At 56.5% G+C, this 26770-nt stretch overlaps 3 protein-coding genes across 5 annotated transcripts; all 3 read right to left on the bottom strand.

Moving 5' to 3' along the window:
* Positions 1-789: 789 nt before the first annotated feature.
* Positions 790-8904, bottom strand: CILP2 (cartilage intermediate layer protein 2). Its single transcript, XM_036314061.1, is given in 8 exon segments — positions 790-3632; positions 3827-3984; positions 4177-4276; positions 4595-4873; positions 5812-5967; positions 6503-6775; positions 7552-7650; positions 8841-8904. Coding segments are annotated over 8 exon segments (3465 nt in total). The 3' UTR covers positions 790-1296.
* A 566-nt stretch (positions 8905-9470) lies between these two features.
* YJEFN3 (YjeF N-terminal domain containing 3) lies at positions 9471-17691 on the bottom strand. Of its 3 annotated transcripts, XM_036313325.1 has the most exons (6): positions 17216-17691; positions 13108-13216; positions 11618-11728; positions 11261-11374; positions 11033-11183; positions 9471-9731 (listed from the first exon to the last, which is right to left on the bottom strand). In XM_036313325.1, exons 1-6 carry the CDS (start codon positions 17272-17274, stop codon positions 9526-9528), a joined length of 750 nt encoding a protein of 249 aa, XP_036169218.1. In that variant the 5' UTR covers positions 17275-17691; the 3' UTR covers positions 9471-9525. The 3 variants fall into 3 exon arrangements, with proteins under 3 accessions (XP_036169218.1, XP_036169220.1, XP_036169219.1); XM_036313327.1 differs by lacking the exon at positions 11033-11183; XM_036313326.1 differs by lacking the exon at positions 11618-11728.
* Positions 17692-17841: 150 nt separating this feature from the next.
* On the bottom strand, positions 17842-26769 carry NDUFA13 (NADH:ubiquinone oxidoreductase subunit A13). Its single transcript, XM_036313329.1, has 5 exons — positions 26616-26769; positions 20353-20431; positions 19109-19180; positions 18191-18260; positions 17842-18020 (listed from the first exon to the last, which is right to left on the bottom strand). Exons 1-5 carry the CDS (start codon positions 26707-26709, stop codon positions 17901-17903), a joined length of 435 nt encoding a protein of 144 aa, XP_036169222.1. The 5' UTR covers positions 26710-26769; the 3' UTR covers positions 17842-17900.
* Position 26770: the final 1 nt, after the last annotated feature.

Raw genomic sequence — 26770 nt, 5'->3', positions numbered from 1 at the left:
GGGCCAACATTTCCAGGCTGAGGAAGTCTCACTCGGGTGCTCAGGGAGCTGCTGGGTCACCAAGGGAGGCCCCCATCCCTGTGGGATTCACTCCAGGGTCCAGGCAGCCCTTTGCCTCTCCTTTTGGGGGCCTCTGTCTGGAAAGTGGGGGTGTGGTCAGAACAGTGCCTGCCCCATGGGGTGCCAGGAGGATTCATCCAGCCATGTGGACAGAATGAGAGCAAGTGATGGTTCTGCCACCTCCAGACTGAGGGTCCCAGTGAGGTCAGAGGGTCCAGGACCATGGCCTTGGACAGCCCAGATACCACTTGGCCAAGGTGTGGGGCCTAGGGTAGGGCAGCTGTGGCTGTGGCTTAGGAAATCCACAGTGGCTTCATTCCAACCACCTGGGGCATGCAACCCCGTCAGGGCCCCTCCCTGCCCACTGCAGCCACAGGCACACAGCCAGGCACCGAGGAGGCCAGGGCAGCAGCTACTACTGTGTTCAGCGGTCAGGGCTGCACAGGTTCCGGCCACCACAAGTCAGCTCTGCACACACGTGTCTCAGACACACTTCTGCATGCCTCATCCTGGGGGTGGGGGGGCGCACACGCCTATGAGAGGCACATCCAGGGCCTTGTGGGGACACCTGAGCTGTTTGCACATGAATGTCCTTGTGTACTGGGAGTTACGTTTCTGCCAAGCTTGTCTGAGTCTGGCAGCCGTAGCCTCCATCCTTCGCTCCCTGAGAATGACACCATGAGTTGGAAATGAAGCATCTTTAATTGATTCCCTGCCTCAACCCCCTGAAGGTCTCCAAGCACCAAACATGAGAATTGTGTCCCCCAACCCCAGAACCAAGAAGCCCCTTTCCCAGACCTTCACTGGGCCTGGACTCCCCAGACACCCCCATGATCAACCCACAGGCTTTGTTTCAATAAATAACCCCCAGAACAAAGCTTGAGGCAGAGGACCCGATAAAGCACCTTGTTCAGTGACACACAGGGGTCTTGAGGCCGAAGGTCAGAAATCCCAAGGGGCAGAATATTTGAAATCAGAGTCAAAATATAATTGAAATCAGAGCATGTGATCTGGGAGCCATTCCCTCCAGCCTTGAAGGTCTCCGGGATGCTGGCTCCCACGGTCAGGATGAACTCGAGCTCCATTTAGCGTCTCTCAGCAATAATCACCTTCTTGGCATTTCCACCATTGCCCCTGACTCTGGATTCTGAGCAGTGGGCATCTGGAGAAGGGGGTGAGACTCCCCAGGGACAGAGAAGTCCGGAGCAAGGCAGAGGAGCAAGGCTGGGGCCCAGGTCACTGCCAGGCCCTGCCTTGGAGGGTACGGAGGAGACCCTCAGCTCAGGCCTGTGCCTGGGCCACCTCACTCATCTCCCTTCGGATGTCACCAAGTGCTGTTGCCGGGGACTCCAGCAGCCTCTGGAAGAGGCTGGGCCGGCCCGCCACTGGTTCCCGGCACTGGAATGTGACAGCTGTGCCTGCATCAGCCTTCATCTCCCTGGAGAAGCCGTCAGAGGAGCCATCGAAGCAACGGCCAATGGCGATCTCCTTCGCCAGCCTTGGGCTCTGGTCAGTGACCGTGTAGACGCCGTAGTTGTGACCCAGAGGGTCCAGCGGGGCCAGCATGGCAAAGGTGGCTGGGTCATCAGCGGGAGCGGGTGGGGGGTGCCGGGCCAAGTAATCCTGAAGGAGCCCGTTGACGGCCACACGACGACAGCTACCCTGGGGTGTGATAGTCACCAGCGTCCTGTCCACCTGTCGCTGGTCGAACAGCATCCCACTGCACTTGAACTCCACGCAGGCAGCAGACATTCCAGGGCGCTGGGGGTCTCTCACGCTGCGGGCATCCCGCAGCCCATAGAGCTGGCCCTGGGTGCGTGGGTGGCTGCCCCCCACGTTGTGGGAGCGGATCATGTACTCCTGCGGGCCCTGGACCTTCACCTTGAGGAAGCAGGCCCGGAACTCCTGTGGGTTGGGCCACCAGGCCAGGAGGTCTCCGGTCCAGGAGGCTGGCGCGCCCTCCCGGAATGGGACCACGTTGTACTCATACTTGTCGGCCTCCATGCGCGCGAAGCGGAAGTGGCTGGCAGTCACCGGGGCCTCCTGGCACTCCCGCAGGCTGCGCCACGGGTACACTGGGCCTTTGGCTTCGGTGGGGTCGCCAGGCCTGGGTTTGGCGAGGTTGATGCGGAAGCCGTTGCGTTTCAGGGCAGGGTCGTCGTGGTCGGTGCGGAGGTACCCGAGCTTGTCCAGGTAGGGCTGCGCCACGCCCACGGTGGCCGGCAGCGCGCGCGGCCGGGAGGGCGGGGGCTCCAGCTCCTCCCCGCCCAGGGTGGCCGTCACCAGGGCTGTGTAGGCATCCGCTCGGTCCGCGTCGCAGAAGGCGGGGAGACAGGCTCCGTTGGGGCCCGTGACCGCGCTGTCGAAGCGGCCCCAGGCGCGGGGGTTGGAGGAGTAGCCGGGCGCCGGCTCCAGGTTGACCAGCGTGACCACCACGCCCTCCACCTGCTCGCTGGGGGAGAACTTGTCGCTCGCGTAGGCGCGCACCTTCACGAAGCAGCGGCGGCGCTCGGGCACGTCCAGGTTGAACAGACGCCGCTCGCGAATCTCCAAGTTGCCCACGAGGAAGGCGCGCTCCTCCCGGCGGACCCGGGGGGCCGCCGAGCCCTCGCGCTGGAAGCCGCTCTCCTCCTCCCACAAGCCGGTGTCGGGGTTCAACGACCAGAGCTGGAGGGCCTCCACGTGGCCCGGCATGCGGATCTGGCCGGCGGCCACACGCACGGCCAGGGGCCCGGCCTGCAGCTGCTCGGCGGAGCCGGCGGCCCGGAGGTCCACCGCGAACATGCCGTAGGTGCGCAGTGGGGCCAGCTCGCCATCACTGTCCACAAAGCGCAGGTCACTGGGGGCGGCAGCCGCCGAGGTGAGATCTCGGGGATCCACGAAGGTCACCCGGGCCTCCACCAGCCCCAAGTAGGGCTCTCCGTCGGCCGTTCGGAAGGTTCCAGGTGGGAGGACCAGCTCGCCCACAGGAGGCGCGTCTTCCAGCTCCCCCAGGGGGAGCGTGTTGCTCTGGCTGGCATCTAAGATGACGGGGGATTTCTTCCGCATGGCTTTGACCTCGTGGTACACACCAGCGCCTCGAGGGTCGAAAGGCAGGACCCTGACAGCGTCCATGAAATCGCCACTGGGTTCCACGAAAGTCACCACCAGGCGCTGGGTAGAGCGGGGCACCTCGATGGTGAAGTCGCCCTGGTAGGAGGTAAAGCCGATGGGCTCGAGACCCAGCAGGATCTGGGCAAATCGCAGCGGTTCCCCTGTGTCAGCGGCCACCACACGGCCCCGGACCAGCCCGCGAGGGGGCAGACATTTCTGGCAGCCACACTCGGCCACCACCTTGACAGGAAGGACGTAGCTGGAGCAGTGGATCTGCCTGCTTTCCAGGCGGCGCACGGAGCAGCACCGGGAGCCTGCATCCCCACACCTGGGGCCAGAGCCTGCTGGGCCGGGGCAAAGGGTGTCAGGGCAGAGGCCCACATCCAGATAGGCGGGGCCACTGCCCGGCTGACTGCAGTCGTTGGGGAGTTTGATCAGGTGCTCACGAGGCTGGGGGTCACAGGCTGGCTGTCCCGGAGCTGGAGAGCAAGAAACCAGCCAGATCAGGGTAAGGGGAGGACTCCATTAGAGGCCAAGGGTGGGGGCTTGGACTGGGGTCAGGGGATCAGTGGGGGCTTGGGATCAGACTCAGCAAGGTCCAAAATCAGTTTGCCATTGGGGCTCCGTTTGAGGTTGAGTTAGGACTTGCTGGGGGAGGTGGCAGGGTGCTCACCAAGCACGATGAGCTCAGCAGCACCAGAGAGCACAGAGCCCGCGTCATTCCACGCTTTGCAGTGGTAGGTGCCTGCCTGGTCTGGACGCAGTCCCCGAAGCTCCAGGTGGGCCCCATACCTGTGCTCTCGCCTGTCCAGCAGGGTCCCGTTGTGAAACCTGGGTGGTGGGCGGGCAACACCATGGGGGCCCTTGGCACAGGTGTGGGCCTACACCGTCCCCACCCAGAACACAGCCCAGGGAGGAGGCAGAGCAGCTCCCTCCAGGTCTGTGAGGCACAAGATACCATGAGAAATCCAATCCAATACCAAAGCTGGCATGGGGCCCTTGAACACGGGTCAGGGCACTCACCAGGAGTATTTCTTGGTGCCTGAGGCTTTGCAGCAGAAGGTCACATTCTGGCCTGCCTCTCGCACTCGGGACTCGGGGTGCTTCACCAGGTGGGGCTTCTCTGAGGGCAAAGGTGGCAAGGGTCAGGGCACTGCCCCATCCCAACTTCTCCCAATGACACTTCCCAAGAGTAGGGTCCATCCTCTCCTTCTAGGGACGCCCTATTCCCCCAAGTCAGTTCACCCCACTCTGCTCAACATGCTGCCCATCTTAATGCTTCTCTGCAACTCTGTCTTACCCCGCGCCTTCAATGACTGCATCACATCTCATTTCTTCCCCCAGTAACCTTGACTTATCACACCGCCCCAATCCCAAGTGCTTGGCGTCACCCAGAACTTCCTCCCCAGTTTCTCGATCCCCTTTGCCACAAGGCACTTACCTAACTTATCAAGAACAATAGTGACCACAGCAGATACGGAGCTGTTGGCCTGGGCCTGGGCCGTACCAGCAGAGAAGCCATCCATTTGGGCACTGACGTTGGTCTGGCTGCTGGCACAGACTCCAGGCATCCGGAAGGTTCCATGGGCATCGCTGGTGGCCACAGTGCCAGGCCAGTCTCTCAGGGAGACCTTGGCCCCTGGTAGCGGCCGGCCAGATGGAGTGACCACTGAGCCCAGGAGGATGTGATTGGGGCATCCACACGTTTTGGGGCTGCACCCTGGAGGACACAGGGAGGCAGAGGGCAGAAGGGCCTACACAGCAAAGGTGCCTCCGCATAGCCCTGCTTAGAGCAGCCCCTAGTGTGAAGGGAGGATGGGGCTGAGTGGTCAGCGCCGGACAGGGGGAGGGATCTGAGGTCCAGAGGGGTGAGGAAGATGCCCTGGGAGGGAACAGGGGAGGTGACTCCTTCCAGCATGAGAGAAAACGTCCAGGCGGGGGCTGGGGGCCCAGCAAGGGGCTGGGTCTTGAGCCCAGAAGATCTCCCTCCCCTCCCAACACGGCGGTTTCTCCACCAAATGGAAAATTCCACTGGAAACTTCAGGGCAGAGACGCCACAGGGAGAGCAGAGCCAGGCGGGTAGGGTGGGGACCCCACCACCGCATTGGCCATCTTGCTCCCCCACCCGACTGCGGGCTCTGCCGGCACAGTCTCCAGCGCGTGTTTGTGAAGCCAGGCCGGATCGGAATTTCCAGTCGCCTCCTGGCTGGCCTGGTGTCTGGCTCTGGGAAGGCCTGGTATCGTGTCTGCCAGGGTGTGAGCACGTGCCCATGTGGGCGTGTGGGACAGGCAGGGGCTGCGAATGCCGCGTGTGTAGCCCCCAAACGCGTCTGTGTGTGTCCGTGTCCACGGGGACATCCCCACACTCGGCCGGGCGCACAGGGGAAGCGCCCCCTCAGATGCACCCAGGCCTGAACGCGACACGGGATGCTCACCTGTACACATTCACCAATGATCCTCGAGAGGAGGAGCCAAAAGGAAAGGCAGGGCCAAGCTCCTTGTGAACCGAGTCTGGGCTCCCCAGGCCCCGCCCCCGCACCCAGGCCCCGCCTCTCTTCTCCAGGCTTCGCCTATTTAATCCTGGTCCCGCCCACCAGGCTCCACCAAACGAGCCCCTCCCTTCTAGGTTCGTCCCTCTACCGGCCCTGCCCCTCCTACCTGGACACCGAGGCCGCACACACTTCTGTGCCTCCAGGGGGCGCCCGGGACATGCATCCCCAGTGGGGCTTGGGCAGCGGCGGCGGCGCAGACGACGACCTGGCCCGCAGCTCCCTGAACAGGGACCCCACGGGCCCCACGCTCCCCACGCGGCCTCTGCAGGGAGGGCGATGGGGAGGGTCAGGCGGCCGCCCACCCTCGGGACTGCATCTTGAACAGCTGTTGACAGTGTGGGACCGGAAGACTCCCCCGCCACGTGCACCCAAGGGCAGTGCTCCGAGCAGAAGCCCTGCCCACTGCCCCCCACCCCCCCCCCCCGCCAAGGCTCCCCGAGGCGCACTGTCAAAGGTGCAGTTGAGGTACCTCCTCCCCTCCCTCCCCGAGGTTAACCTGCTGTTCCACCTGCGTCTCAAACACGTTGTGGACTCAAAACACTCCGGCACAGGACGGAGCTGAACAAGTGAAGGCAGCGAGAGGGAGATGTGCTCCTCGGGGCCCCTGCCTGCCCCCGACCTGGGGCCCAAGCTAAACCCAGCTCTCCCTGCAGAAGCTGCGCCCTCATCAGGTCCTGCCCTGTGCCGGGGCCCTGCTGCTGAAGGACCCGCCCCTCCCCCGCCCCAGAGCCTAAATGCACAAAAACCTGGGACCCCCGCCCACCCCGCTTCCCCGCCCCTCGAAGCCCCGCCCTCACCGCGAGGGCAGCGGAAGCGCACGTGGTAGTTGGAGCAGCGGCGGCCGCGCGGCTGCTCGCGGTTGAGGCACCAGAAACCGCGCGTGGGGTTCAAGTGCACACGCTCGCCGACTGTGGACGGCAGGGCCCAGTCCGTGGTGCGCGCCTCCAGCGCCAGCGGCCGCGGGCACACGCGCGCCGGCCCGTAATAGAAGCGGATGGCAGCCAGGCTCTCGAAGTCGCCCTCGCCGCCCGGGTGATCCACGTTGAACCAGGACGTCCACTCGCTGGCCTCTGTGGGGACCATAGGCACTTGGACCCGGGCCGAGGCCAGTCGGGCCCGATCTGCCTGCTACGGGCCTCACGTGCTAAGTGGGAGTCCTCCCCTCCCGCCCCAGTGAGTGAGCAGCACCGGGTTAGCCCCAACCACCCGGCCCCACCCGGATGCAGAGCCCTCCAAAGCAGAAGGAGCTGTGAAGGGGTCGCCGGAAGGCTGCCCGGTGCCTGAGCTGGCGCATCAGTGCACGCAGAGATCTTGCCACGGTCTCACCTGTCCTCACCCTCAGAATTCAGAACACGTGAGGCGAGATATGAAGGCCGCTGGAGAGGCCTGCCTGACACCAGCCTGAGCTGTAGCTTTCCACTGCCTGGGAGCTTCTTGTTAGTGCCAGCCCGGGCCTTGCTCACTGAACCCACCACGGGTGGGAAGGGGCTGGCCTCCCATATCAACCCCCCAGAATCCTTTTCTGGTTCAAGAGCAATCAAATAGAACGTTCCTGGCCTGGGAACCAGAGACACAGGCTCCAGAACTCCTGCTTTCCTGTATGGCCTGGGCAGGTGGTCCCACCATCCTACCACCATCCCTCTTCAGTTTCCTCCTTGACAAACAACCCGATTCTCACCTCCCTGCTCCTAACAGACCTCTTGGGGCACCACTTCCAGAGGTTGTCATGTCCAGAATGGCACTGGGCTCTTCACCCAGCTCGTGTCCCCTCCTCATATGTCCCCACCAGCCAGAGCCTACACAACAGTCCACAACACAGCCAGGGTTTGGACCCTGGCTAACTCACCTTCCCAGTCCTCCAGGGCTGGCGAGGGCTGGCCAGGGTGCAGCGATGGACCTTCGAGGCCCCACATGGTCTCCGTGGGCTCCTCAATAAGGGTAGTGCCTGTGGAAGAGATGAGGAGTGGGAGGGAGGAAGGAACGTTGACGGGAATCCCTGTGAGTTCTTTTTATGCAAGGTGCTGCCATGATCATCCCCACTTCACAGGGGAGAAAACCGAGGCTCTTAGAAGCCAGAGAACAGCCCTAACCAGTTTGGCTCAGTGGATAGAGCTTCGGCCTGCAGACTGAAGGGTCCCAGGTTCGATTCCAGTCAAGGGCATGTACCTTGGTTGTGGGCACATCCCCAGTAGGGGGTGTGCAGGAGGCAGCTGATAAATGTTTCTCTCTCATCGATGTTTCTAACTCTCTATCCCTCTCCCTCTCTCTGTAAAAAATCAACAAAACATTTTTTTTAAAAAAAGAAGCCAGAGCCCAGCTCTGGCCGACCCCAAGGACTGCAGCACCCCATCCTCCAGGAGGCCTCCTCTGACCCAAAGCCCCAGGTCCATGGGCAGGTGGTCCCACCATCCTACCACCATCCCTCTTCAGTTTCCTCCTTGACAAACAACCTGATTCTTACCTCCCTTGGAAGTCTGTCCACGCTCCTCCCCAGACCAAGTTCTCCCCCTAGATGTGTTCTGCCCTCGGGTTGAGCCGCATTCCCCTTTGTGCATTTGCCTGTTGGAAGTTGCTCCCTCACTCTACCTTCCATCTGCACTGGGGGCCCATGCTGCCAGCAGGAGGTCTTTGGAATTGAGCCTGGCTTCTCAGGCCTCGAGTTGGGCTGGGCAGTGACCTCAGACAAGTCCCTTCCCTCTTGAAGCCTCAGTCTCAATGGGCCCCATTCCCCCTCCACCGAGTGTTGCAGAGATGAGACTTTCTTTTCTGAATGGGAGTTGTGTGTGGAAGAAGGAGGGGGTGGGTAAGAGAGGCCAGGACCAGATGATCCAGGGTCCAGGCGCTGGGGCTGAGGTTGAGATAGGTACCCACGGTCACCGGGACCCAGAATAGCCTAGTTCATATCCACATTGCGAGCGCCCCTGCCGTCTCTTGGACGAGAGAAGAAAGTGGGGAAGGTCTGTTTCTCGCCCAGGCGGTCCTGGGCTCGTCTCCCAGGTGCCCTCTCACTCCCTCCACCCCCGGGTGGGGAAGCGAGGGTCCCTGGGTTCTCTCTCCAGACGCGGGGGGTATGCCAGGCCCCCCGCCAGACGTCAGGCGCCTGTGGGGCTGGGCTGGGGACTGGGGACGCCTCACCTCGGGCCCCCGCCAGGTGCGCGGCGGCGACACAGAGGCAGAGCAGGGGTGGCAGTGATGCCATGGCCGGGTCCGAGAGTCCGAGGGAGGGTCCGGGCTCCGCCGCGCGCTCGGGTCGGACTCCTGCGGGTCTGGCGGCCGCGGGGGCTGAAGGTGGGGGCGGGACGCGACCGCAGGCCCCGCCCCGGCCCGCCCCGCCCAGGTCCCGCCCGGGCCAAACTTCTCTGCCCCGGGTGGTGTGTGTGAGCCACCGCTCGGGTCGCCCCCCCTCGGTGCGTTCGGCTGCGCCCCCGCCTTCGGAATGGCCTGCGCGCCTGGTCGCCGGCTGGAAGTCCCTCCCTCCACCCCCCTCCGTTCTCCACGTTGGGTCCCCAGCTGCCGGTGGGCAGTGCGTCTTGGAATCGGGCCTGGAGCTACCCGAACCTTCACGCTTCGGGAGGCCAGAAATCCTCCTTGGAGTCCAACTTCGATCCAGTGGCCTTAGGCCATCGGAGCGGCTGGAAGTCCCAGAATCTCCCCTTTACGGCGGTCAGCGGGAAGTCCCGCTCCCCGTCCGCCCTCCACCCCTCCCGCCTGGGGCCGCCCCGAGCCTGCCCCCCCGCGGCGCACAGAGGAGGCGAAGCCAGGAGGTGGTGGGAGGTGTGTTTATTGGGGCACGTCCAGGCCGCGCGGGCACGGGCAGCGGTCACAGCGCCGCCACGCAGTCGGTGCCCGTGTACCCCGGCAGACGCAGCGCGAACTTGCGGCGCACGTCGTCGGGCACGAACCGGCCAGCCACGAAGTGGTGGCGCCCGGAGAAGCGGCCAGCGCAGCGCTTGGGCGCACCCAGTGACACCAGCACGTCCGGCCGCAGGCCGTCCTCGGAGTCTTCGCCGGTCTCCGCATCCCAGCCTGAGGGAGGAGGGGAGGGAGGGGAGATCAGGAGCTGGGAAGGGTGCTCACTCTCAGAGGAGCGTCCCAGCTTCTGCTTTCTGACAGTGTCTTGATCAGACCTGCCTCCCCAAAGAACGGAGCCTCCACCCTCAGACCAGTCTCCTTCCCTCACTGGAGATGTTTTCCCTCCCCCTCTGGCCAGAGCCCTCATACTTCTCTGCCCCTCCTCCCACCCTGCTACCCAATCGTCCTCCTCCATCTGATTCAGCCTCTGCCTGCAGACTGCATCATTTCCAGCTGCTGCCCTTTCCTGGTCAGACTCGTGCCTCTTCTGGCGTCTATCCCCACATCTCCCTTCCTATCAATCCTGAGCTTCCCCGCTTAGACTAGAACCTCTTTCCGCCCAGACTTCCCAGGCAGCCTCCACTCTCTGGCCAGATCCCCACTCAAAGGACAGACTTTTTTCCTCCATCCGCAAGCAAGCCTCTCCTATGTGACCTCCTTGTCCCAGGTTCTTGCCTCTGACAGGAAGTGCCTCCTTCCCCACCCAACTTGAGCACTGATCCTCCACCCTCTGCCCAGTACTCCTCCCTCTGATCTGACACCTCTGCCTCACCCTCATGCTGTATCTTGCCTTTTTACTTGGCAAGACCACACCACCTCACTCATTGGTTCATAGCCTCTGCCACCTCTGAAATGAACCTCCACCTTTAGACGAGGAGTTTTGCCTTCTCTCCTGCCTCTGACTGGAGTCTGGAACCATTAACTAAAGGCCTCTCCCCTCTGACTTTAATATGTCCTTCTATGATCCTAGCCTCCACCCTCATACCAGACAGCCCACCTCCTCATAGCCACCCCACCCCACCCCTGCTCTTCAGCACCCTGCTGAGATGGCCCTGAGGTCTTGCAAGCCAGGGGACGTCCCTCGGAGTTCGGCCACCCCTGTGAAGGGTCCGGCTGGCCAGCGGCTGTTTGTTCCGTCTGCCCGTGGCCTAATGGCTCCAACAGGCATAGGGCGGCGGCCAGGACGGGCGAGGCCTTTGCTGAGTGAGCTCACGTCTGCCTGGTGACTGGGCCAGGGTGGGCATTGGGCACATTGGGCTGAGCGTGGTGGGGAGAGGATGCAGGATCACCTGGGCAACAACCTCAGTGTCCCCATCTGAGGGATGGACATGGCCCTCTGCCATACCCAGGGTGCACAATCCATCCCCAAGGAAACTGAGGCTCAGAGTAGGCAGACAAACTGGGTCACAAAAGCTGGAGAACAGGGGCCCCCCAGATCTCCCAGGCCCTGACGCACCCCCCTCCACCTGGCATGCCTGAGGGAATGTCCAGGCTCACGAGGGGGATGGACAGCAGCTTGAGTGTGGCCAGCGCACGCGTGCAGGGGCCCCCGACCTCCCGGGGCTCCACGCCAGGGCCCAGCACAGCATCCACCACCAGCCCGTAGGCATCATTGATGAGCTGGACCTGGGAGGGAAGGCGAGGTGAGGGGCAGCCCTGGAGCACCATCCCCCACCTGCCCCTTGTTGTCAAGGAGTGCTGACCTCTGTGGGCAGATAGGACAGAAAGGGGATGTCCATCTTCTCACACTGGGTGGTCAGGTCCTGGTGCAGCGGGTCCAGTGAACGTGTGGGGTAGAAGATGGTCGGTTCATACTCCTGGGGGGGGGGGTGAGGAGGGGGCAGGAAAGGGTCAGTGTGGGGGCTGCCCAAGCTTTTAGGGGCTCTGCCAAGCCTCCAGACCTGGTACCAGGCAGCACTACCTGGGGCAAGCACTGGGCTTATTCTGTAACTTGTCCAGTCTCAATGTTCCCCTGGAACACTACCAAGAGGAGGAAGTGACTTCTGCAGGGACAGAATGGGGAGTGACTCTGGGACACCAAGGGGGTCCTTGCTACTCACAAACACCCGCAGGTGCCGGGCACAGACCAGCCCTACCGCCCCATTCTGCTCCGGTCCGCACACGACCAGCACCGTCTTCTGCTTCCGGGAGAGAGCAGGCAAGGGGAACACCTGGTAGGGGCACAGCAAAGGCAAAGGCACGTAGCTTGGAATCCCTCCTTGATCAGGTGGGGAAATTGAGGCCCCAGGGAGAGGCAGGGACGCGGCTTGGGAGCAATATGGGTGAGGGGCTGGGCCACTTGGGGCCTCAGTTTCCTCCTTGGAGACGCAGAGGATCTGCCAAGCCAGAACAGGAAAGCATGTCTCCAGCCACCATTGAGAGCCCAAGAGCCTGGACTGTGGTTTGTTTATTCTCGGCCTGAGTTGCAGACATTCTTCCACCTTTTTCCACTGCAGTGGCTTCCTCTCCCCCACCCATTTTCCAGGCCCTCCCAGAGGCCCCATAGTTGGTGGGGAGGTACTTTTCCAACCTGCCATGCCCTGTCTCTCTCCCGCTGTCTCCTTCCACTGGCCTGTCTTCACCTCCCTGTCTCTCAGTATCTCTCAGACTCTCTCCGTGTCTCTCAGTCTAGTCTCTTTCTCCTTGTCTCAGTCTGTCTCTCTCTCTCTCAGACTCATCTTTGTGGGCCTGTGCATCCCTCTCTCTCTCTCTTTAATACAGCAGTTAAGCGTGCTGGTGGTAGAGTCCCAGCCTACCCTGACTCTGTCATCGGCCCCCTCTCCTCTCCCAGCCTCGTTTGCCTCTATTATATAGAAGCTTGGACAGTCTCATGGGGCCTCTCCCTGACTCCACCGGGCCTGGCCATACTCTAACCTTCAACCACACAGAGGGGAACTTATTCCATTTTTCAGTCTCCTCCCCAAGGTCTGAGGTCCTGACTGACACTGACCAGGCCTGCAACCGATAACACCAGAGTCAGGGAGGGTGACACTGGCTCACTGGCTGAGACCAAGGGGCTTCTGGATGTACCTGGGGCTTTCAGGGCAAAAACGAAACGAGTTTACTACACTGGCTTTGCTTCTGTGACTTAGATTTTCTCCATTTCTTTCTCTTTTGGGCACCTCACTCAGGATATGTTTCATTTGGAAATAAAAACATTGAAGTAAAAAAAAAATTGAGTTCACATAGAGAAAAATATTGAGTTTAAAAAAAATAGACAGTGGTAATAAGAGAAAAAGGGGAGGAAGAGGAGAAGGATTATACACTGGAGCCCTGACTATAGGGCATTTTTCTAAGGAGTTTGTTTATTAACTGGTGTCAGTTTATTACTCTTGTTCAGAGGTAACTTGGGGCAAAGCACCGGATAGTAGTATTATCGTTGCTATAATTTGCCAGTTCGTTGCAAACACCTCAAGGGTTTGCCCCAGAGCCAGACACAGCTATGCTTCCCAATCCCTGGGCCATGGGGGTCATGCAGCTAGAATAGATCTTGGCTCTGGTAGGCTGGTCGTCTGGCTGGGGTCAAGGTCAAGGGGCAGGGGTTAGGTACCTTGGTCACAGCCACAGCACTAGCATGGCCACATAACTCCACCAGCTGCTGCCGCCCAAAACGATAATCCTCCAGCAGCTCCCGTTCCAGAGCAGCTGCCTCCTCCGTGCTGGGGGACAGAGTTGGGAGAGACGCTTAGAGACACAGAGAGATGGAGGCAGAGGCTCATATGGAGGCAGAAATGTCCCACCAATGTCCCGAGCCAGTCTCTGGTGCCCCCCCTCCCCCAACCCCAATCTGTTTCCCCATCCGATGCTCAAGCGATTGAATGGAACCGGGCAGGCAGCTGGAGGTTTGAGCCGAAGCCTGGTGAGCCGGCGCCCTCTGGTGGGCGAGGAAGCACGTGGTGGCGCATGTTGGTTCTGTTCTTCCTACACACGGAGGACTGAGTCCCACCCAGAGGCCCCCAGCCCCCAAGGTGGAGGAACCCAGGAGGAGGCATGGAGCCTGAAGGACTGATGGGGGCGCTGGGTGGACTTCAGGCAGAGGAAGTCACTGACTGAGCTCCAGGACACTGGAGGGTACTGACTGGACTGGGAGCGGGGGACGGGGTACTGAGGGAGGTGTGTGAAGGCTGCAGAGGCGTTTGACAGCTCGCTTAGGGAGGTTGGATGTGACCCTCTTCAAAGATAGTTGTAAAACTCAAATAATTGTGCCTGGGGAGATGGAGCCAACTCGCTTGAGACAAAACCCTACTACGGAGTTGGCTTGCTGGTGACTGGGGTCTATTTCATCTTTCCAAGCCTTGCTTCCTCTGCAAAAGTGAAGGTGGGATGGGCTCGATTAATTTTAAGGGCCAATTCAAAATGCAAATGTGGGGCCCCTTGTTCAAAATTAAGAATTTCAAGATGGTGATGGCAGAGTGTTAAACCAAGTGTTGGGCACTTCTAACAGCAGGGACCAAGGTGGCTGGCCCTTGCTTAAGGGCCTTCCAAAGGGCCTGGACTTGGTGGTGGCAGAGAGGGAGAGCTGGCTTTGAAGACCAGGTGTTCCTCATTCCAGAATCGGGATGGGCAGCTGGCAGGACCTTCCTGCTGAGGAGTAGCATCTACCCCCAGTTCAGCACACCCTAGAGAGGGTAATAACAACAACAATAATAGAACTAGGGCCCTACCGGGTTTGGCTCAGTGGCTAGAGCCTCGGCCTGTAAGGGTCCTGTGTTCAATTCCAATCAAGGGCACATGTCCCAGTTGCAGGCTCAGTCCCCAGTAGGAGGCGTGCAGGAGGCAGTCAATCAATGATTCTCTCTCATCATTGATGTTCCAAACTCTCTCTCCCTCTCTCTTCCTCTCTGAAATCAATAATAACATATCTAAAAAAATAAGAAAAGTAAAAAGCACATGCAATTAAAATAATAATAATAATAGCAATAGAACTAGGCCCAGAGAGTTGGAAAAACAATTCAGAGAAGCCAAGAGGGTGGCCCCTGGTCATGCCAGAAGAGTGGGGAAACAGACTTCCACCTTTGGTGTCTGTCTGCAGAGCCACGAACAGAGTATGAACAAAGCAGCAGCAGGAGGTCTACACATGGGGCAGGAGTTTGGGATGAATCCTAGATCTCCTCCTTCATTCCGTGAGTAGGAAAACCACAACCTTCCAGCCAATTTTGCAGTGTGAATAGGCCAAGCAAGCAGGAGGGGCAGAGGTAGGAAATGAGGACTGCTGTGGGATGGGGAGTCAGGGAAGGCTTCCTGGAGGAGCTGGCCTGGTGCACGATGGTAGATAATCCAGGTGGCAAGAACATCAAGGGCCAAGGCCTCTTGGTGGAAGAGCTTGGCAGGTTCGAGGGACAGGAGAGAGACCAGTGTGGCTGGAGCAGTGAGAGAAACAGAATACATACTTTGGGGGCCCACATAGATGGGGGAGATGAAGGCTGAGGGCAGGGAAGTCACATGCCCTGAGATGGCAGCAGAGCCAGATTCAACCCCTAACTTGTCTTCAGCCAATGTCAGATGAAGTTGAAGTACCAGGTGGGAAAGGAGCTCACGGTGGGGCTAAATAAGAGCAAACCCATCCCTGGCATGGAAGGCCAGCCCAGCTCCTGGGAAGGGTGTTCGGGAACATGGCTTATTTCTCCACCTTCGTCTTGTGACAGCTCTGCCTGCAGCCCTCACAGGAGAGTGGGAGAGTGGGATGAGAAGGGTGGAGGATCACCCATTCCTCTTCTTCCTCTGTCCCAAAGCTTTGATCTCATCACCATTTGGAAAATTATCTTCCTGGCTCACCAGCCATTAGAGCAGGGGTGGGCAAACTTTTTGACTGAGGGCCACAATGGGTTCTTAAACTGGACCGGAGGGCCGGAACAAAAGCATGGATGGAGTGTTTGTGTGAACTAATATAAATTCAAAGTAAACATCATTACATAAAAGGGTACGGTCTTTTTTTTCAATAGTTTTATTCATTTCAAACAGGCCGGATCCGGCCCGCGGGCCGTAGTTTGCCCACGGCTGCATTAGAGTGATAATGGGGAGTCCATAGGAAGAGGGTGGTCTAGGCTAGGATCCTGAGGTGGAGGCTATGGGTAGGGTATGAGTGGGAATCAGGGCAGAGCCATGTGGGACCAGGGGTAGGGGGAGGCACCTCAGTTATGAGAGTTCCTCTTGTCCCCCCAGCCTACCCGCCAGATGAGAAGGAATTCGAGGCCCAGGATTTCCCGCCAGCCCCAGAAGGGCTGAGGTGACCTGGTTTCAAAGGGAACTTCCAAAATGCTTCCAGGAGGGGGCTCTTTTGTTTCTTGTTTTGTTTTTTTGTGTTGTGTTTTTTTTTTTAAAAAAACACAACACAAAAAAGAACATTGGTTTCTTTCTTTCTTTTAATATATTTTATTGATTTCAGAGAGGAAGGAAGGAGAGAGAGAAACATCAATGATGAGAATCATTGATTGGCTGCCTCCTATACCCACCACACTGGGAATGGACTGTGACCTCTGGGTTCACAGGCTGATGCTCAATCACTGAGCCACGCCAGCCAGGCTGGAGGGCTCTCTTTTGGAGGTGAAGCCACGAGGCCAGGATGACCATGCCAGATCTTCCCTGTGCTCTCGGCTCCGTCTGCTTCTCTCCACCCTCATGTCTCTTCTCACCAGCCTGCCCCTACTGCCCACCAGGCTGCCAACAGCAGTCTCATGCCCCCCAAACTCCACACCACCTAAGACGGGGACTTTGAAAATTTGAATACCAGATCATATCATGCCGTTGCAAACCTTCTTAAGGCTCCCCAGTATGCAGAGAATATTTAAATTCCTCATCATACCTACATGCCCCCCATTATGTCTCTAAACTCATTGCCTCCTCTCCCCTAGTTCACTAGGTTCTACCACCACCCACCCCACAGAGCCCCATCACTCTTCAATTGGCATTTGAGGTGCTCCACTGTCCCCCATGCCAGATGAGGCCATTGCTTGTATCTGGAACATTCATCTCTCCCTGCCTGGGATGTGCTGGGTGTTACAGCTGAATCTGGATAGCAGCCAGAATCTGGACATCTGACAATATCTGCCCTGAGAAGAGAAACTGATCAATGGGCAGACTTCTGTGAAATGAATCTGGCTTTCTCCAGCCCTGCTTGGTGTCCCCTGTCACACAGGATGACTCAGAACAAGGTGAGACTGCCATAGTTGCTGGCTCCAGACCCCCGACAAGTGGCCCAGGTGTTCAAAAATCGCCCTAGCCTTGGCTCAGGCAGTGGCTCCCCTCCCGAGACCTGTTTCCTTGTCTAGACAAGGTGGTAATAGCAGGTGGATCACCATGGGTGTGTGTGTGTGTGGGGGTGTGTGTAAGCATTTGAGGAGCTGAGAGTAAGAGTTGAGATGGGGGCTCCAGGGTACCTGGGAGATGGAAAGGGGAGGTGGGCCCGGGTGGGGTAAAGGGTATGGAGGAGCGAGTAGCAGTGATGATGAATAATTCATGGAGCGGGTTTGCTGCGACTGTCGTTTCCCTGGCAATGCAGCGTCAAAGGCGGGAAGCGGCAGGCTGTCTCCAGTGAAAGGCGGGGTGGGCCTCGGATTCCCCCGGCCCCGGCCCGCTCCCAGCCATGCTCCTTTCCCCATTACCCCCCTTGGCCGTGCCCCTTCCCCACACAGGGTCCCGGTATCCCTATCCCCGCTGACCTGAGGAAACGCCGATCCTCGGGCGCCTCCGCCGGGTCTCGGCTGGCCGCACCGATCATGGCCAAGGTGAGCCTGTGCGGGCAGCGGCAGCCGGGCAGGCACCGTTTTTAAAGCCTGTCCCTCAGCAGGCCCCGCCCACTCCCACCCGCCAATCAAGAGGCGCCGTGAAGGCGCTTTGCTAGGGCACTGGTCGCTGGTCGCAGGCGGACTTAACTCTTTTGTGGCAGAAGCACGGCTGCTGGCGGGATGTAAGGACGCCCAGATGCCCTTGAAGTCTGGAGGGGCAGAGTTGGGTCGTGATGGGTCGGTCACACCTGCTATGGGTCCCGGCCTGGGAGTAGGGGACACGCCTCTGCCGCCTGCCCCTGCTCCTCTCCAGGCCCCTATCCATCCCTGGAGGGGTGGGCTGCAGTCAAGCAGAATTTCAGCAGAGGTAGGGCAGTCAAGGCATATTTTGGAATCCGGGGCTGGTAGTGGATCCAGGGGAAGCTTATGTGTGTTTTTTAAGGTCACCCAGCTTGGCGTTTTCTGCTGAATTTCCAGGCCCAGTCCCTGAGTCCCCACATGGAGTGTGACCCAGTGGAGCCCTCCCTCCCCCAGTCACTCAGTCCTTGGGACACAGGCAGGCAGGTCTCCAGAACATTTATTCACTCCATGGGCAGGGGGCGAGGTCCAGCGGCATTCCCTACGTGTACCAGACGAAGCCATAGGTGGCGTTGACAATTTCCTCATTGGTGCGCAGTCCATACAGCTCACCCATTACGGGGGGCACCCAGCGCATTGTGTGGAACACAGACTCGCCCACCTGAGGGGAAAGCAGGTACAGGTGGGGGTACTGGCCACTGTGTCAGAAGCTGCTGCCTTCCTCCCCTCAATCCCAGCACCCACTGCCTCTCTGGGCTTCAAAGAGGTTTTCTGTGGAAGGTTGCACTTCTGCAGTGGCCTAGACCCTTGCCCTCCCTACAGGGGACCCACCTTCCAGTTGGGCACATCCTTCATGATGATGGCCTCCTCTTCCAGGTTCTCCCGAAGCATCTGCAGGACCCTGTAAGGATGGAGTGGGAGGTGGGGACAGGCCTGAGTACCCCAAGGGACCCCTGCCTAATGCACCTATCAGACCCTCCCCTTACTCCCCCTCCAGTCATCTCCTGCCACTTCCAACTCTGCACACATTGACCTCTTTCTTTCCCTTCCTCTCCCTGGCAAACTTTTTTTAAAAAATATATTTTTACTAGAGGCCCTATGCACGAAATTCGTGCATGGGTAGGGTCCCTACGCCTGGCCGGCAATCAGGGCCAATCTGCAGGGCAATCGGGGGGGCCCCCCGCTGGCACCCGCCTTGGCTGGCCTGGGGCCTGCAGGCTGGGGTCAGCTTCTGCATTGAGTGTCTGCCCCCTGGTGGTCATTGCACATCAAAGCGACCGGTCATTCTGCCATTCAGTAGATTTGCATATTAGGCTTTTATTATATAGGATTGATTTCAGAGAGGAAGGGAGAAGGAGAGAGAGATAGAAACATCAATGATGAGAGAAATCATCGATCGGCTGCCTCCTGCATGCCCCACACTGGGGATCAAGTCCACAACCTGGGCGTATGCCCTGATAGGAAATCAAACCAGTGACCTCCTGGTCAATGCTCAACCATTGAACCACGCCAGCTTGGCTCCCTGGCAAACTCTTACTATTCTCCTGCCCAGCCCCAACACCCCCTTCTTGCAGAAAAGCCTTCCCGTTCGCCCCCTTGGTCTCCACTTTGTCTAGGGCCCTCTCCAAGGATGACAGCAGTTTGTGTGCAAGGATGCAGCTGCCAGTCCCCATGTGCATTTTGGCTGTGTCCCCGAGCCGCAAGCTGGGGGCACTCAGGCCTATGACCTCCGGACCCTGGCGGTCTCACCTTCGGTCCTTCTCTGCCTGCAACAGCGGCATCAGTGCGATGCGGGCCTCAAAGTCCTCGATCTGCAAGCGCCTGTGAAACCCCAAAACCAATACTTGGATCAGATTAGGGTGGACAGGGAGGGAGGCAGACGATGTGGCCCCTGGACATTCAGGGTGATGCACGGGGATGGTGGCTGGGGGAGAGGTGAGCAAGCAGGATAGAGCTTGGACACTAGGCTCCGTCCACCAGGAGCCCGAGATGGGGAACTCAGCAAGCAGGCATTGGTCCACAAGATTGCTGGCTTCACATTTTCTTTTCAATTAAAGAACTTTTTTTTTTTAAATCCTAAAAATAGCCCAAGTCTGTAACTGCAGTGAAGGAAGGAAAGTGTTCATCATGGGGTTATGGGCCTTACAAAACCATGTCCCCTTCATCTCAAAATAACATTGGGGCATTCTTCTTCTCCCTGTTTTTCAGCATCTTCCAAGCCCCAGCCCTGCCTGTGCTAGGGGGTGGGGAGAGCGAGCCATATTGTGTCCCAGGGAGTAGCCTCTGGCCATATCCCCTCATCACCAGAAATCTTATAGAGGCACAAGGAAGGGGTAGATGAACTTCAACCCCTCTCCTGGCCCCAATCCCCAGGCTACTGCCCCCATCACAGCCACACTGTGGTCACTACTGTGTCCCCCTAGGAGGCTGGGCCTGGTCTTGCTTGTCCAACACAGGGGCCCTAGCATCCAGCACCCATCAGGTGCTCCTGAGTATACTCAATAATGTGGAGCACCCTCCACGAGCTGAGCCTTCTCTAGCACCATCCTCAGAGATTCCTGGCCGAGTCGGGGATGCTAAGATCATATGACAGAGCCCAGCCAGTCAAGAGGCTAATGACAAGGAGCCACCTGGCAGGGAATCAGATGAGCTCAGAGGTGACTGGAGTCTGAAGTGAGGCCATGGTAGGTCTTGGCCCCTCAGGCCCTGCATGGCTGGCATGGCCACTGTCTTGCATGATCTGCTTTCCATGCCCCCATATCATTATTGCCTGGTTGCCATGGACAACCTGGACACCCTCGAGTCCCCAGTGGCAGAGGCTGAAGGGGTGCCTGGTGAACACCTGGAGGCAAGCTCTTTGCTTACTAGTCAATCATTAAAGGTAAAATCCAAATATGGATTTGCTGGGTCCCCCAGACCTGGGGGTTGATGAGGGGCCCCAGTGTATACCAAGTCCACAGGCACATGCCCACCCTCACCTGCACGGGGCCTACCTGCGTTCACGATTCCACTTCATCATACTCCAGTGCCCAAAGATCATGGCCCCAATGCCCAGCGCGAACATGCTGTAGCCTGTGGGGAGAGGAGCACCAGCTCAGCACCTGCACGCTGAACAGGCCACCCTGGTCATTTCTTCTCATGAGGCATATCCACTCGCTAGACAAATAACCCCAGAAATACAGACGATGGAGAGGGTGAGAGTGCCCTGACCCCCTCCCAGAGATGGCTCGCATTTCTTCAGACTATTTTTTTCTCTGTGGAATGTCCACTGGCCTGCTTCCTTGGACACTCCCTCTTCCACAGCTGCAGACCACTCTCTATCATGTCTGCAGGCAGGGGACACCAAAGAAGCCTCAGCTTCTCTCTCATAGGCAAGACTGTGGCAGCAGCACCACCTCTGCCCCCATGCTGGGGTTTCTGGAAGGTATAGATTGGGCAGGGACTGCAGGAGGACTCAAAGGTCTATGTTTATGGTTGGATGGCCCTGGCAGCGCAATCTTCCTGGAGATTGTTTGGTTCCCAGTCAGCCAGCCAGCCCCTCAAAGATGGTTGATGGTTCCAGCTCCATGGTAGCTCCCAGCTGCCTGGGCCACCTCCTTGCATGCTGCTCACAGGGCCTTCCTCGTGAACCAGAGGCAGGCTGTGCCCTTCAGGGGTTGCCACCCGCCCCCTGGCCTCCTGGGTGTTGCTCCTGGCCCAGCAGCGTAGACACCCACCCCCTGTCCAAACCCAAGGGAACAGGCTGTTATGAATATTTACTGAGCTCCAGCAGGCATCCACTGTAATCCTGACTGACAGGTTGTGGGCCTGCTAGGGTCTTCAGGGAGTCCCAGACACCTGGGGCCTGGCTGGCCCTGCACCCCCTTATCTTTCGAGCATGGTCTCTTCTCTGGCCAGGCCTCCAGGCTGCTGTGACAAATGGACAAGCTCAGCTAGGTCAATCTCCAGTCAACACCTAGTAAAGGTCTAGTAAGCAAAGGACGATGCTGCTCCCTGGGCCTCATGGGGAGAAAAGGGGGCGGGGAGGGGGTGTCTTTCTTTTTCACCTCAGTTGGGACATAAGCCTCATCAGGCACCTCTGCTGGACCTGGAGAAACATGAGAAACTGGCTCCATATTTTCTCCCCTAGTTCAACTTGTTAAAAACACCAGCTCAGGTCAGTGAGGCGCTCTAGAGCAGCGGTCGCCAACCTTTCAGACCTCTCAGACCACCAGTGGTCCACTGGTGGCGACCCCTGCTCTAGAGACAGGACCCCTCCCAGCACACTCGACAGTTGGCCACCAGTGGAAGGCGTTTCATCAGGGCTGCCTCATTCTTTTCAATAGCTGCAGAAAGGCCCAGAGGCCTCCCCTTCTGACCTCACCCCAGGGACAGACCTAGACAGTCTATGAAAATCCTTTGCCACCATACCTGGCACCCAAGTGTGAGTCCATCTGCAAGATAAATTCCAGGACTCAGGATGCCTTTATGATGACGCAGCTCTAACTCATCTCTTCCTCACTAAGGGCTACGAGGCCCAGACCCCAGGCCCTGGGCAGGTGATGTCTGTGCTTCTGGAGCTGCCAGTATGATGGGAAAGGCCAACGAGGGGCATGCCCGGAAGGCTGTGTGGACCATGGGCAACCAAGACTGAAATAAATGGAAACGCATCCTGTGTTTATGGATCAGACCTTAATTTAACATTCTGTTCAGATGGCAGCACTCTCCAAAATGAGGTAGATTCAACACAGGCCTCCTTAGAATCCCAACCCATCCCCCCCAATCTGACAGAAATTGACTAGCATCGTGAAATTCACATGGAAATGCCAGGGAACAGAATAACCAAAACAATTCTGAAAAAGAAGAACAAAATATGAGGACTCACACTTCACAATTTCAAAACTTATCACACAGCTGTGTGTGCTGAACAGCGTGGCACTGGCATAAGGACAGACATGTATATCGCTGGCAAAGAGCTGGGAGTCCAGAAATAAACCCTCACATTTATGGCCAATTGAATCTGTCCAAGGGTGCCAAGACAACTCAACGGGGAAAGAATAGTCTTTTCAGCAAATTGGACAACTGGACAGCCACATGCAAAAGAATAGTGTCCTCCTTCCTACTCCCATCCACACAAAAAAATAACTCAAAATTGATCAAAGACTTTGATGTAAAAAACTAAAACGATAAAACTCAGAAAACAGAGGAGTCAGTCTCTGTGACCTTGGATGAGACAATGGTTTCTTAGATGAAATACCAGAAGCACAAGAGACAAAAGAAAAAAATTGATGAATTGGACTTCACTGAAATAAAAAACTTTTGTGCTGCAAATGAGACCATTAATGAGCTGACAAGGCAACCCACAGAATGGGAGGAAGTATTTGCAAATCATGTAGCTGATAAAGCAGCGGTTCTCAACCTGTGGGTCGCGACCCCTTTGGCGGTTGAAAGACCCTTTCACAGGTGTCACCTAAGACCATCCCGCATATCAGATTTTTACATTACGATTCATAACAGTAGCAATATTACAGTTATGAAGTCGCAACGAAAATAATTTTATGGTTGGGTCACAACATGAGGAACTGTATTTAAAGGGCCAGAAGAGAACCACTGTGATAAAGGAATGGTATCCAAAATATATAAAGAACCATGAAATCTCAACTATAGCCCAGCGTGCTCAGTGGTTCAAACCGATGAACCAGGAGGTTCCGGTTTGATTCCTCGTCAGGGGTCAGGAGTCAGGGCTTGATCCCCAGTGTGGGGCATGCAAGAGGCAGCCCATCAATGATTCTCTCTCATCATTGATGTTTCTCTCTCTCTCTCCCCCCTCTCTCTTCCTCCCTGAAATCAGCAAAAATATATTTATAAAAAAACCACACTCAATGATAAAAAGATGAATAACCCAATTTTAAAATGTGTAAATGATTTAGACATTTCTCTAAGGAAGCTATACAAATGGCCAGTAAACACAAGAAAAATGCTCAATACTATTAGTCACCAAGGAAATGCAAATTAAAACCACAATGAAATACCATCTGGGATGGTGAGACTCAAAAAAATAATAAATAATTAGTGTTGTTCAGATGTGAAGAAATTTGAACTCCCAGATACTGCAGATGGGAACATAAAATGGTATAGCCAAAGTGGAAAACAGTTCGGTAGTTCCTTAAAATGTGAAATGTGGAGTCACCATAACCCAGCAATGACATTCCCAGGTGAAATTTCACCTAAGAGAAATGAAACATATGCCACATAGACACTCTTACACACATGTTCACAGCAGCACTGCTCACAACAGGAGAAAAGCAGAAACACAAATGTGGCCCATCAATACAAGATCATTACTCATCCATAAAAGGAATGAAGCACGGACACATGCTACATGATCATTAAAAACGCCATGCTGAGAGTTTGGCTGAGAGACTGCAGGGGGAGAGAGAGTGGGGATTTTGGGGAGGAAGTGGGGGGGACCCCCTTCTGAGTTCTGGCCTCTCCTGAGGCCCTGAGTTGTGCAGCCACCCCAGTATCCCCCTCCCCCCCCAAAACACACCATGCTGAAAGAAACCAGACACAAAAGGATACATTGTGAATGATTTCATTAATATGAAATGTCCAGAAGAGGCAAATCCATAAAGACAGAAAGCAGATTAGTGGTTGTCAGGGTAGTGCTAGGTGTGAGAGATGAGGAGAAGTGGGGGTAGCTGTCACTTTAGGAGCAGCAGGGATTAAAGGCAGCCTGAGCCAGCTTGGCATGCTCAGGGATGCTGGTGGTGAGTGGTCCAGGGAAAGAGGTGCCAGGCTTGGGGCCACAGTGTCAGGCTCAAAAGAGGCAAGGCTAGAGGAGGCCCATGACAACAGAGGATGAGAGTGGGTACAGGACAGAGCACAGGGTCTTTGCACTCGCTGTTCCATCCATCTGAGGAACTCCTCCTCAGAGAGGTCACTCAGGCCCTCCCTAGCAAAACAGGTCTTGGTTAACCTAGGCCCCACCACTCACTACAACAGGAAATTCAGGCGTGACATGACAGTGAATTCAAGACAAGGCCCACAGCCATGTGCACACTCAACAGTTAATGAATGAATGCAAGAGCATATGCAAAGACCACACCAACGGAAGGGGTATCTTCCTCACACCTCTGCAGCCAGGAAATACTGGGGTGGGTTTGTATGTGTTACAATGAAAGTCATGTAAAAGGGATGTGATTAGGAGACCCAACTCCAGGCAATGGCATTTAGAGCCCGCTGCACTATGAATAGGAAGAGGATTAGTATAAAGGTATAAAGTAGTGGTTCTCAACCTTCCTAATGCCACGACCCTTTAATACAGTTCATGTTGTGGTGACCCCCAATTTCATTGTTACAAATTGAACATAATTAAAGCATAGCGATTAATCACAAAAACGATATGTAATTATATATGTGTTTTCCAATGTTCTTAGGCGACCCCTGTGAAAGGGTCGTTCGACCCCTAAAGGGGTCGTGACCCACAGGTTGAGAACCCCTGGTATAAAGGGTGTGTCAGTAGGTAAAAAAAAAAAAAAAGATGCCAAGTGGGGAGGGCCCAAGGAGACCCAAGGGCTGGTCACACAGACCTTATACAGCACACCTGAGGGGTGCACTGGCCTGGTTGTTATGACTCAGATTCGTTCAAGGTGCTCTAGGATGAGTTGAGTGCCCATGTGGTGTCAAATCTATCTTTAACCTATTTTTGTATGGCCCTCCGACTAAGAACACTTTTAGATTTGTAAACAGCTGTTAAAAAAAAAAAAGCAGCAGCAGTGGATAGAGACAATCTGGCCAATAAAGCATAAAATATTTATCTGGCCGGAACCGGTTTGGCTCAGTGGATGGAGCATCGGCCTGTGGACTCAAGGGTCCCAGGTTCGATTCCGGTCAAGGGCATGTACCTTGGTTGCGGGCACATCCCCAGTAGAGGGTGTGCAGGAGGCAACTGATGGGTGTTTCTCTCTCATCGGTCTTTCTAACTCTCTATCCCTCTCCCTTCCTCTCTGTAAAAAATCAATAAAATATATTTATAAAAAAAAAATTTTTATCTGGCTCTTTATAGAAAAAGTTTTCCAATCTCTGTTCTGTGATACATAAAAGCCAAGGGGAGGGGAAGGGCTTGAATTATCAATAGACAACTTTTCTACCACCTGAATTATTATTTTTTTTTACTATGCCCATGAATTTTTTTATTAAACCATAATATGCAGATTAAAAAAAAATATTTTTATTGATTTCAGAGAGGAAGGGAGAGAGATGGAAACATCAATGATGAGAGATAATCACTGGCTGCCTCCTGCATGCCCACACTGGGATGGAGCCCCAACCTGGACACGTGCCCTTGACCGGAATCGAACCTGGGACCTTTCAGTCCATAGGCCGACGGTCTAGCCATTGAGCCAAACCGGCTAGGGCTATATGCAGATTTTAATGTATTCACAATTAACTTGTTTTAAATTTCTTTGTATTTCTTTGTTAATCCTGGGTGTGAAGTATGAGCATCTTTTACTTTCTCTCTTACATTTTTCTGTGATGAACCCAACAAAATTTTTTTTAAATATTTTTTTTATTGATTTCAGAGAGGAAGGGAGAGGGAGAGAGACAGAAACATCAATGATGAGAGAAAATCATTGATGGGCTGCCTCCTAAACGCCCCACACTGGGGACCCAGCCGCAACCCTGGCATGTGCCCTGACCCGAATGGAACTGTGACCTCCCGGTTAATGCGTCGACTGCTCAACCACTAGTGACACTGGCCAGGCACGAATGTTAAAATGTTACTTAAAACGTTTGAAAAACTTAAGAAAACATATTCCTGGGACATCCTACGAGTGAGGAGCACCAGCGAGGAACCACCACAAAGAACATCTTTTAAATTCCTTCGGTGTTCCGGGTTTTGACCCCAGCTTGTTCTGGGTGGCCCTGCGGGTGAGGTCGCAGCCTCTCTCGGGCCTCAGTTTTTCCACCTGTAAAACAGAAGCGTGGCCGAGGGCTAGGGGTTCAGGCCAAACTAACCTCAATTTAACCTACTGTGAAAAGGAAATAATTACCAGGACCGACTTCTGGGCTGTTAGGAGGAGAAATTAAAGGAATTGGTAATCGCTCGACAAATTACAGCAGTTATCGTTACCACGGACGCTGTGTATACCCAGACTCCGCCTCTCCTCGCACCGCAGGTAGACTGAGGCCTGTCAGCCGCCCCAGCGCCCCGCCCCCGCCGCGGCGCTCCGGGGGCCCCGACCCTGACACCACGGCGCAGGCGGACACTGACCCGACAGTCCCCGGCGCGGAAGGTTCCGTTTGTAGTCGATGGGGCCGTAGCCCCCGGGCGGGGGCATGTCCTGCTTCACCTTCGAGGCCGCCATGGTCGCAGTGCTTTGTACTTCCGGTCGCTGGCGGAAGTGACGTAGCCGGAGATCGCCGCCA

Source organism: Myotis myotis, unplaced genomic scaffold, assembly GCF_014108235.1.
Source record: "Myotis myotis isolate mMyoMyo1 unplaced genomic scaffold, mMyoMyo1.p scaffold_m19_p_6, whole genome shotgun sequence".
Lineage (NCBI taxonomy): Eukaryota > Metazoa > Chordata > Mammalia > Chiroptera > Vespertilionidae > Myotis > Myotis myotis.
This window is presented reverse-complemented; position numbering and strand designations above follow the sequence as displayed.

What these genes read in the sequence shown, in the direction of transcription:
- NDUFA13 (XM_036313329.1), bottom strand. Translation starts at nt 26,709, where the DNA reads ATGGCGGCCTCGAAGGTGAAGCAGGACATGCCCCCGCCCGGGGGCTAC. An exon ending in AAGTGGAATCGTGAACGCAG is followed by an intron (nt 19,181 to 20,352) that starts GTAGGCCCCGTG and finishes GGGGTTTCACAG; the next exon opens with GCGCTTGCAGATCGAGGACT. An exon ending in AGGATGTGCCCAACTGGAAG is followed by an intron (nt 18,021 to 18,190) that starts GTGGGTCCCCTG and finishes CTTTCCCCTCAG; the next exon opens with GTGGGCGAGTCTGTGTTCCA.
- YJEFN3 (XM_036313325.1), bottom strand. Translation starts at nt 17,274, where the DNA reads ATGATCGGTGCGGCCAGCCGAGACCCGGCGGAGGCGCCCGAGGATCGG. An exon ending in GTGCTGTGGCTGTGACCAAG is followed by an intron (nt 11,729 to 13,107) that starts GTACCTAACCCC and finishes TGCCCCTACCAG; the next exon opens with GTGTTCCCCTTGCCTGCTCT. An exon ending in CCCGGCACCTGCGGGTGTTT is followed by an intron (nt 11,375 to 11,617) that starts GTGAGTAGCAAG and finishes CCCCCCCCCCAG; the next exon opens with GAGTATGAACCGACCATCTT.